Source organism: Amphibalanus amphitrite, unplaced genomic scaffold, assembly GCF_019059575.1.
Source record: "Amphibalanus amphitrite isolate SeventyFive unplaced genomic scaffold, NRLGWU_Aamphi_draft 000085F_arrow, whole genome shotgun sequence".
Taxonomy (NCBI): domain Eukaryota; kingdom Metazoa; phylum Arthropoda; class Thecostraca; order Balanomorpha; family Balanidae; genus Amphibalanus; species Amphibalanus amphitrite.
Window position 1 is genome coordinate 189,020 of NW_024881581.1, and position 11,462 is coordinate 200,481.

Here is an 11,462-nt window from a genome sequence, read left to right on the forward strand (position 1 = left end):
ACCGAGTTGTATAACATATAGTTCGGGTTTTTTGAGGTCACTGACCTGAGGTCAGTTAGAGGTCATTACGTCGTAATGTTAAGCCTATGGGAAAATACTAAATTCGGAAAATACTGGAGATATCCGCTTCGTTCTATCACTTTTGCGCATTGAAACCACAGTACTCAACAGCAGGTCACTTGGTGCTTCTTTCTTTGGTGTACTTATCCATGGGTCAGGTCAAATGAGGTCAACTGAGGTCAAATGACGTTTTTGCCAATAACTTGGCACATAATGACGCTAGAGCTTAAAAAATGGTACCATTGTGTTCCTGGTGATCAGCCGAATCAAATGATATGCGATATGATGCAATTTGGTTAACTTTAACTTAATTTATTAATTTAAGTTTACTTAAAATTTAAGAAAAACTTTAAGTACACTTAAGCAAGATAAAAAGTATATCATTCGACGCGCCTTGACGTGCTGAGTTCACTGGTGCTTTTCTTTTTGCTCTATCTTAATTAGATCAAAAGTTATAAGCGAAAAACTTTTGACCTGTTTTTAGCGAAATTTTTACATTTATACCCCCCAAAACCCCCCTAAATATTGACCTAGAGCAACCAAATTTGCACAGGGGCGAGAACTCCAGGGGGCCCACCTACCTGCCGAATTTGGTGTTTCTAGGTGCCATAGGAGCCAATCGCGAGGGGGGGGGTCGCATCGACCCCCCCCCTGCCAGGCCGTGTTATGAAAAATGCCCTGCCAGGGCGAGGGATAAACGGCGTTTTCGGTAATCGTAACAGGGTCAATGTGGACTGAATCAATAAATTATTTGCGAAATAGAAAATGTCACTGTCTTCTCACATTGTGATGTGAGAAACATACAAACATACATACATGAGATACAAACATCACATTTGTTACGGTTGATGTGAGATGTGAGTTTATGTATTTGTGATCATAGCAGAAAAGCAAGTAACCTCGATCAGCGCCACGACTCGATGCTAAATTTATCAGACATTTGACTATCCACTATCCATTCCATGCACGCCTACGGCTGTTACGCGAAGAACACCTCACCATCCCCTCCGGAAAAGTCAATAACATTGTTATGAGCTGTGAGCAGCAAACAGGAATCTCGACCAACTGTCATCACTGGCCCTGAATATTTGATACAGTCATTATGACGTTTCCAGTGCAGATGATCATGCCCATTGCCTACTGTCCCTTGTCCATACTATTCCGCTGTTATCTGTGTCATCGCCATGTCATTAGCTCGCAACGCGGCACCTCAGTCAAAATAACAGTTCCTTTGAATTAACTATTTCATGATCGTACTGCGTACTCCCATGACCGAGCCGTGGAATGGCAGCGCTAAAATTCCTTTTTTTTTTGTCGGGCACGTTATGGTCGTTGATGCGTAAGGCATCGATTATGCCTGGTCAGTTTGCGCGTTTTATGTGAATCGGGGGCATAAGAAAGAAAGAAGCTGACAGAACAATAATTGGAACCAATTGGAACAGGATTCAGGGAACATGCGAATTTCTGCATGGGACGCCATTCTTCTGGCGGAGTCTAGACGATAAAATGAGCAAAACTACATGGTAATTGGCAGTTTTGATTTGACAACGTGACATGATGAATGACTACGATGGTATCGTATAGTACTTTGCAGCTAAGTCGACAACAATCAGTTAACCCTCGCATGTGTAGGGGGGTCGGATGGACCCCCCCCCCCATGGTTTTTCGCGAATAACTCGCGTAAAAAGCGGCCGATCGCGACGAAACTTTCAGTACCCTCGCATTGATCAATTTTACACCTACCCTGAAAATTTCATGACCCTGACCCAAATGACCTTTGACCTGTGATCTCTTTTCCGAGACCATGTTTGGCCGGAATCGCGATTTCGCGTATGTCGGCTCGCACTAGCCGCGTGTTTGCAAGCTTTTCGTGGTTTCAAACGTTCAAACATGTGATTTGATGTTACTCCCGTGTGTGTCAAGGTCACCTGAAGGTCAGGTCAGGTCATTGACCTTTGGTGACCTCGGGTGACCTCGGGTCACTTTTTCGAGTTTTACATGTTTCTAGGCTAGTTTTTGGAGCTGAATTCGAATTTAGCAACCATTTGAACATTTACGAAGTAGTTTTGGTGACTTCGTAACATGTTACGAAGCTGTCAGAGGCGGTTGACACGTACTACGAATACCCGTCACGACGCTTACTGGTTGACCTGACCTGACCTGACCCGACCTGGTCTAAATGCTTCAAGACATCATCTGTGATCAAAACTAACACGATATTCGTGATCAGCACCCCGAAAAACCCCTTAGCAGCCACACTTTACGACTTTCTAACAGGTCCCGATTTTCCCGACTTTGGGTCATTGACCTGACCTGGAAGGTCAACCAATGACCTAGGACCTTAAAATTGGGTATCATCGGCTTCCTCTCGTCACGGGCAACACGCTCGTTTTTTCCGCGAAGCTCTAGCTCGATCAGGGGCCAAACGGCAAGGGGGGGTCCAACCGACCCCCCCCCTACACATTAGAAGCTGGCAAACGCCGCACACATGCGAGGGTTAACAAGCATAACAATAGTTAACCCTCGCCGGCACAGGGGGGTTGATGAAACGGATGAAACCTCGCCTAAGGTTTTCCGCAAATAAATTGCGTAAACAGCGGCCGATCGCAACCAAACTGTCAGTACTCTCGAGTTGATCAATTTTACACTAACCCTGAAATTTTCATGACCTGGACCCAAGTGACCTTTGACCTGTGACCTACTATTTGAGATCATGTTTGGCCGGAATCGCGATTTGGCGTACCTATGTCGGCTCGCATTAGCCGCGCGTTTGCAGTCTTTTCATGGTTTCAAGTGTTCAAACATGTGACTTGATGCTGCTCCCATGCATTAGGATGTATGTCAAGGTCACCGGAAGGTCAGGTTAGGCCATTGACCTTTGATGACCTGGGCTCACTTTTTCGAGTTTTACATGTTTCTAGGCTAGTTTTCGGAGCTGAATTCGAATTTAGCAGCCGTTTGAACAGTTACGAAGTAGATTTGGTGCCTTCGTAACATGTTATGAAGCTGTCAGAGGCGGTTGACATGTACATACTACGAATACCCGGCAGGACCCCTACTGCATGGTTGACCTGACCTGACCTGACCCGAACTGGCCTAAATGCATAAAGACATCATATGTGATCAAAGCTAACATGATATTCGTGATCAGCACCCCGAAAAACCCAGTAGCAGCCACACTTTCCGAGTTACGACGTTTTAACCCTATTCCTGGCGGGGGGGGGGGGGGCCTCAGGAGCCCCCCTGAGGTTTTTTGGTTATATCTCCCAAACGCTTTGAGCTAGGAAGCTCAAATTTTCTGACTTTTTCTAAAAGGCTTTTACGCAACATTTCTGAAAACTTTGAGTTGATCTGACCTCAGGTCAGGTCACCAGAGGCGGTTTGGTGACCCTACCTCAGAAAAGTTTGCAATCACGCCAGAGCTAGAGTTTTTGACCGATCAATTTCTTCTCTTCAGGCTTTAGTTAGGGTACCAGTATGTGCAATTTGTATATCTCAAAATTTTCATATCTGTGACCTGAGGTCAGGCCAGACTCGTGACCTTTACATTGCAAGCCTATGGGAAAATATTGAAACGCCTCCTGCTTCGTGTAAACTAGTCAAAACCACCCAGTTCATTCAGTATTATGGAAGATTATCTCATCGGTGATGATCCTGGTGCCGCTAATTGACAGGGGCACCGACAAAGGTCATCTGAGGTCATGTGACGTCATAAATCGTTTTTCTGTCAATAAATCACGACATGATGGTGCTAAAGACTTGTAAGTGGTACCAAACTGCTCGCCTGGTCAAGGCGCGTCGTGTGGTATGCAGCATGACCATACCCCACAACCTCATTGATGAATGACCTGACCTTGACCTCAGGTCAAATTTTAAATTGACCTGTGAAGGTCATCACATACTTATTTCGCATCGCCTCGGCGAGAGCAACAAAAAATGTGTTGGTTTTATGTCTCTATGTTTCTTAGTTTAAAAGTTATATAGGTAACTAATTCCAAAACATTTTATCGTTGATGACCTCTGGTGACCTCAATATTGACCTGACCTGAAAATGTTTAATGTAAAAGTTGTAGATCTTTAAACGACCTATCAAACGCCGTTCGCCGTTTGTCGCTGCGATGTGTAGTTTTTGAGATCTGAAGGGGGGCCGAATCGGCCCCCCGCCAGTTTCTTGTCCCGGCGGAGCCCGCCAGGAATAGGGTTAAGAGGTCACGATTTTCCCGACTTTTGGGTCATTGACCTGACCTATAGAAGGTCAACCGATGACCTAGGACCTTAAAATTGGGTATTATCGGCTTCCTCTAGTCACGGGCAAGACGCTCGTTTTTTTTTTTTGCGCGAAGCTCTAGCTCAAATTTCAGGGTCGTACCCCTTGTGCCGTCGAAGGACGCGAAATAGCCTGTGTCGGCGAGGGTTAACAGCCTGAAGCTTTTTATTATGACACAAAGACCTAAATCGCATGCTTTCCTTTCAGCTTTAGGCACGTGTGTAGTTGATAATTCAAATTACTCTGAAGATTCACAACTGCGCCATTGCCGATTGGGACCAGCTGGCTTTTGAATTGGTGAATATATTGGCAGGCCGATATGTTGCCTAGCTTGTCCACAGCAGTATAAGCTGACATCTCCTCATTTCTAAGATGTCTCACTCACACTCAATGCGACTGTACTAGCTTTAGGGCTTGGCTTTAGGGAAGTTAGCAGCGCTCAAAATAGTCTACCGGCAACTTTGAATCACTGCTCATCTTTCCGGGTCCACTTACCGTCACCGCTGCTGTCAGACATCCGTTTTCCGGGATGGACGAGTTTAATAGGTATTGACATTTCCGCAGTACGTGTGTTTATGCCGGTAAATACCTTTAACCCGCGCGGGTCTGGGGGGGGGGTAAATTTTACCCCCCCTCGCGAATTTTTGCGATATCTCAAAAACGGCGGCGCGCAGCGCCGCCAAACTTTCAGTACCTTTTCTTACATCAATTTGACACGTTCCCTGAAAATTTGAGCGAAATCCGTCGGAAAATTTTTGAGAAATTGACGTTTTAGTGACGTCATGTTCGCCATTTTCGCCTCAAAAACGGCAAAAGTTCAAACGCCGCTAACATCTTCATTTTTAAGGGAATCAAGACGTAACACAAAAGGTCATACGTAATTTTACTTTGTCTATCAAATGGCTATCTCGGTTTTTTGAAAATTTTGGATTTTGGCCTAATTTTTTTTCAAAAAACTGACTTTTTTGGGAAAATCATTATAAAATCCAAAATTTTGAGTCTATCGAAAAAACCGGAATATATGTCAGAGAAGTGGTCTATGTGCACCCACATACCAAATTTTAGAAGAATCGGTTCAAAAATGTGGGAGTTATTCAAAATTTTATGACGTCACGACACACAAATTTTTTGAAAAATGACTTTTTTGGAAGTTCTAGACCTCGTACGTTAACAAAAATAGCACCATTCGATTCGCCGTGAAAAACTGCATCAGATAGACACCTTTTTAGGCCTTAACAACCAACTTCAAAATTTGACCTCACTTGGCCTGACCTTGACCTGACCTCGACCTGAAATTCATCCAGAGGTGGTCCATATCACTTATTGAGTGTGCCTATTGAATTCTATGAGTAAAATGACCCATAAAACATGTGTCGCACATGCCCTTTTCTATATTTTGTTTTTTGGTGACCTGACCTGACCTGACCTGACCTTGACCTTGACCTCTGAATGATATTGTATGCAACGAATATTGTCTTGGTAGCCTAAGAACACGTTTTGGGCGATCAGTCTCAGTCCATGACTCCATTCTTCGGCAACTACGGTGCAAGGCCGATACTGTAGAAACTTGCAATTTGTACCCTTGACCTGACCTTGACCTTGACCTTAAACTTTAAATTAGGTACATGTTTTTAGTAGTTCGTGATGAGAGCTTTCGATTGGCGTTTGAATTTTCCAAATCGGACCATTAGTTCGGGAGATAACAGGGGGGGGGGGTAAAATTTACCCCCCCCAGCCCCGCGCGTTCGGCTGGAGACCCCAGCCCCGCGCGGGTTAATGCATCTCTCTATTCGCCTATCTTCTTCCGGAACACGATACGGTCACACTGGCGGAGATCCAGAAAGGCGTCTTGGATGCTACGGGGGGGGGGGAGGATACCCCAAACAGTTTCTCCAAATTCCAAAAACTCATCGGCTTTCGATTCCTTACGCACCGATGTGCAGTTTAATTAACAAGTGCAGAAGATCTTTCGTATCTCGATCGAACGCATAAGGCTACAAAAACGCCACGGGGTGTGTTTAGCTCGGCCAGGGTTGGGTCGCTCTTGCTGATATTTTTCCCAATGAACACAGATAAACTCGTAATATATATTGAGACGGGTTACCCAGCACATTGGGTGTGTAAAGGCTTCTCCTGATAAGGTAGTATATCGATACTGGCTGCAGACAACTCAGCTGTGACTGTCCGGTACAGGAGCTGCAGACAGCATGATGGTTTTATAAACTCGTACGTACCTACGCCCTCCGCGATCGCTCGTTCGTTAATAACAATGGGAGGCAAACACGATTTATGTACGCGAAAACAGCCATAGTTTACAGTTTCTTTTTTGCAGATGAGGAACACAGCTGAATTCACTCACAAAACGCCTACACCAAACTTATGTCAGTCTCCAGTTAGACCAGCGCTGTCACCGTTTCCGTTCGGAGCGATTGGGCCTGGAGACGTCAGCGGCCGGCGCTGTGCAGCGTGCGGCCTTATCTTGTGGTCTTCCGTTGTGGTCCCATGCTGTCTCCAGCTCCTGTACCGGACAGTCACAGCTGAGTCGTCTGCAGCCAGTGATCGAGCTGGAGAAGTGGTGAATTTTGGTGATCCTTAAAACGGTTGCTAGATGTATAAGTAGGTACTACAGAACCCTTGAGTGCAAGCGTGAGAGAACGTCATCTGCTAAGGAAGAATCTCACTAGCTACTGTATTTCGAGACGACATTATGTCGCTGCCCCCAAGAACCATCAAATGTGTCCTGATTGGGGATGACAATGCCGGAAAGACGAGCCTCATGCACACGTACGCCTCGGGTCGCCGGCCGTCGCCGTCCTCCTCCTGCCTGGAGGGCCTGTCCAAGATGGTGCACGTGACGGCCCACCACCTGAACGCCACCTACGAGCTGCAGCTGTTTGACACGCTGTCGGGCGCCGGCCAGCTGCGCTCTCGGCTCACGGCCTACTCGGCCTACCGGGACACCGACTGCGCGCTGCTCTGCGCCGACCTCACCGAGCCGTCCAGCTGGCGCAGGCTCGAGGCCGACTGGAAGGCCGAGCTGGACACCCATCTGGCCGGCGTGCCGCTCGTCGTGGCCGGCACCAAGGCGGAGGCGCGCGACGCCATCGAGTCCAGCGACGCCGGCGCCGGCGAGGCGATGGGCTCCGAGCGCGGCCGGCGCGTGGCGGCGCGACTCGGAGCGGCCGCCTACCGCGAGTGTAGCACCGTCACCGGCGACGGTGTGGCGGCTGTGTTTGCCGACGTGCTGGAGGCGGCGCTGCACCCTCAGCGCCGCCTGCCCACCCGGCCGCTGAGTGTGCGCGACCTCTGGGACAAGTTCACGGCTCGATAGCCGCCGCAGGAGGTCAGCTGCCGCCGCTGGTCGGAGGTCAGCTGCGGTCATGTGCGCCGGCCGACTTATGTTCTTCCGGTGTCAGTGAAGCTACATGTTTTCCTGCTACGTAAGCAGAGGGGTGAGGACTGGAAAGCTCACTTCAGACGGCGTTCCACCAACAGCGGGATCACATACCGTTAGGTTGGTGTTGGTTACAGTGAACATTGACATTGGAGGCTTATCTGACAATTTTAGGAATGAAATGTGCTGCTGGAGACCCGCTATTGCTAAGATAAGATAGGACACATTTAAAGAACGCTATGTATTGGGACTATTTCTCGATGCTTTTGAATACATTTGTCACAAAATTGTTCAGCATTTTCAGCCATCTGTCAAGCCTCAGTTTTGTAGGCAGTCGGGGAAGCCTTTAATGTGGTCCTACTATTGTTGGCAAGGAAGAGCTGTCCTAACTAAAACATTGCCCTACAAAGCACCATTCGGGTATAGACGCTTCCGGTATCCGATCTCAAGTATATGAAATATTGCTCTTTACTGCATCGAACTACTTTTTGTGGAAAACAACTAGGATGAATGCTGACACAAGGCCAATTCTAGGTCACCTACGGTCATGTTTGGACACTGGAGAGGCGGTCTAGGTGTGTTTCTCGTTTCACTGAAATGTCAATTGTGCAGTTCACGTGCACCCATTTTGGGGCGTTCATTACCAGCTGTGCCGATCGGAAGAAAAGTGTTATCGTTCTACCCCAGCCACAATAGTCGTTTACCCAAGACGTAAGACGTTTTTTGAAAGGTTCGAAAAATTATTGTCGACCACTCATTTGTAATATGAGCTCATTCCTATCTTCAATAGCAGTGAAGAAAAGAGTTTTCCCCCTTACTGTTGTTTCAAAGCAGCCGGAAAATAGGTAGGTATGTGGTTATGGCATGGCAGTCTTTACACCACCTTCACAATTTTTCCCGAAAGCTTTGCCTTAACCCGCGCACCGACGGGGGGGGCGGATATCCGCCCCCCCTGAGGTTTTTCGCGAATAGCGGGAAAACCGCGGCGCGTAGCGCCGCTAAATTTGGTATGACTATTCCCTTATCAATTTTACACATGGTGTGCAAGTTTGAACCTCCTACCTTTCAAGGTCAGGTCACCAGGTCACTTTGAATGACCCAACCTCAAGTCACTTTTTTGCAACTTTGTCACCGTGCCAGAGCTACAGTAGATGTCGGAGGCCTTTGAAAGTCGCAGGATGTTATTAGGTCATTAGTAGCTACAATTTGTATATCTCGGAATTTTGATATCGGTGACCTAAGGTCAGGTCAATTTCGCGACCTCCCCATTATAAGTCAATGGGGGAAAAATCAACTCCCTGTTTTTACCACTAAAACGGATCGGAATGGCCCCATATACCATACATGACTTCATATACGATCAACCTTCACTACCTTGAGGTCTGTTTTGCTGTTGGGCAGATGTGAGGTCATGTGACGTCATCAAAGGTCACCAAAGGTTTTTGGCCAATAACTCCGTACAGGAACAAGATACAGACGCGTGGATGGTCTCATTCTGTTCAGCTCGTCAAGACGCATCGAATGATATACATGATGACCTCGAGGTCACGTGACCTGAGGTCAACCTTTGACCTTGACCTTTCGAGGTCAACATATATATCATTCGATGCGGATTGATGAGAGGATCACGATGATGCCCTTAGTTTGTTCCTATCTTGACTAATTCGAAAGTTATTCGAGAAAAACTCTCTCCATATTTAGCGCCGCCATTTTGACTTTTTCGACCCCTGTGACGTCATCTTTGACCTGACCTGAAAATGACCTTAGTAAAAATTGTAGATCTTGACCGTGCGTATCCGATGCCGTTTACCGCTTGTCGCTATCTTGCTTCGTTCTCGAGATCTCAGGGGGGGCGGTCATCCGCCCCCCCCCCCCCCGTCGGTACTAAGTTGGCGCAGACCCCCGTCGGTGCGCGGGTTAAAAGTTAAAACTCAAATGAACGTTTGTATTGCATGCCCCTGATAAAACGACAGTCGGTGAAGAGAATGATTTTATATAAAAATACAGTTGCATCATTGATGCAGACATAGACACCAGCATGAAGATCCAGTACGTTTCTGGTACTCGGTGAAATATCTATAAGCGACAAGTCAGCCGAGGCTGTCGCAGCCTCGTCTTGACATCTTCGCCGACAGATGGCGTTGAAGCGCTCTAGTGGGCCAGGATGGCGGCGCCGTTGTAACCGTGAGCAAGACCGAAGGCGCCGTATGTGAGACCGAAGGCGCGACCGGTGGCGACGGCCGATCCGGCAGCGAGGGCAGGGCTGGCAGCGATGGCAGCGCCGGCAGGCACCCCAATGGCGGCACCGGGATGAGCCACGCTGTGTACAGCAGTGACGGTGTTGTGTACGACCGGCTGCACCACCGGCTGCACCACCTCGGTGCTCTCGATCACAGGCGTGACTGGGTAGGGCTCCGGCACGGGCACCGGACGGGGAACGGGCACCGGGTTGGGGATCGGCACGGGCACGTTCTCCTGAGTGTGAGTGATCTCGGGCACGGTCTGGGTGATGTGCGGCTGGTTGACGGTGACGGGACGGCCCTCGGCCGACACCAGGCTCTTCCTCACCAGCGAGGGCAGGCCGGGCGACAGGCCGTTGTCGGGCGTCGGAGGGGGCACGGCGGCGTTCACGTTGGTGAGAGCCACCGGACTGGCGGCAATGGCGGCGGGGGCGGGAATAGCAGCGCCAGCGATCTCCACAGCGGGACCGGGGCCGGCAAAGCCGGGGCCTGCGACAGCCAGGGCGCCAGGAGCACCAATAGCAGGGCCAGCGATCTCCACAGCGGCACCGGGACCGGCAAAGCCGGGGCCTCCGACAGCCAGGGCACCTGGGGCGAGACCAGCAATGCCCGGAGCCTCTCCGATTTCCACAGCGGCGGCGGCAGGAGCAGCGATCTCGACGGCGGCTGGGCCGGAGATCTGAACGGTGGCTGGAGCCGCGATACCCGCCGGGTGCACAGAGGTGGACGAGTACACGTGCGCCAGGCCGAGTGACGGGCCGGCCAGGCCACTGCGCAGGAGGGCGCTGCGCAGCAGGCCTCCCTGAGCCAGCGCCAACAGCGCGCCGAGTACCACCTGGCGGCGGACGGGAGAACCACACCCGGTCAGATGGCGCAGCAGGTCAACGGGGGGGGGGGGGGGGCGATGCAGACATCGACGGAGGCGCCAGTGACCAATAGCAGAAAGGACAGAGCAGGCGCGGTGTCTGTTAATTGTTATTACTAGTCTGTCTTAGTTTTCTGTCACTAAATACTTGATGACCATGTTTTAATCAATTACTTAAGGCTGGGATGATATCTGTTTTTAATCATTCGGTAAATAATTCTATCCAAGGTAGGCATGATAATAATGTTTCAAAATCAGCAGGCACTAAGTCATGCCTAGTTAGAAAGAGCACTAAAGAGAACATTTGCTTCAACACCCAGACGCTGTCAAACACTTACGAAAGTCTTCATGTTTAGAAAGAGATAGGAAGAAGTGTGCGGCTGTGGTTGCTCCGGTTTGTTTTATACTTCAGCCGGCCGGGGGAGTTGCAGTAGGCCTTGAGAGATCGGCTGCCAGGGCGGCTCGGCCACACCCATACCCTACTGGGTGCAGCTCACCCCGACACACCAGCGGCGCAAAAACGCAGCCGCCACACGGACTAACTGGGCCGGGGGCCCGTCTTCCCGTGCTCGGTGCATTGTGCGGGTTGGATACTGATAGCTACTTGAGCCTCACAATTCACTTGCTTGTAAATGT

The 11,462-nt window shown here is 49.3% G+C and overlaps 2 protein-coding genes across 2 annotated transcripts; one reads left to right on the forward strand and one right to left on the reverse strand.

Annotated features, from left to right (window-relative positions):
• The first annotated feature begins 7,034 nt into the window (after positions 1 to 7,034).
• Positions 7,035 to 7,658, forward strand: LOC122379858 (rac-like GTP-binding protein 2). The gene has a single exon (XM_043362410.1). It carries the CDS (start codon positions 7,035 to 7,037, stop codon positions 7,656 to 7,658), a length of 624 nt encoding a protein of 207 aa, XP_043218345.1.
• A 1,994-nt stretch (positions 7,659 to 9,652) lies between these two features.
• Positions 9,653 to 11,259, reverse strand: LOC122379841 (cytadherence high molecular weight protein 3-like). The gene is made up of 2 exons (XM_043362383.1): positions 11,165 to 11,259; positions 9,653 to 10,796 (listed from the first exon to the last, which is right to left on the reverse strand). Exons 1-2 carry the CDS (start codon positions 11,174 to 11,176, stop codon positions 9,873 to 9,875), a joined length of 936 nt encoding a protein of 311 aa, XP_043218318.1. The 5' UTR covers positions 11,177 to 11,259; the 3' UTR covers positions 9,653 to 9,872.
• Positions 11,260 to 11,462: the final 203 nt, after the last annotated feature.

Coding starts and splice junctions, on each gene's coding strand:
- LOC122379858 (XM_043362410.1), top strand. CDS start 7,035: ATGTCGCTGCCCCCAAGAACCATCAAATGTGTCCTGATTGGGGATGAC.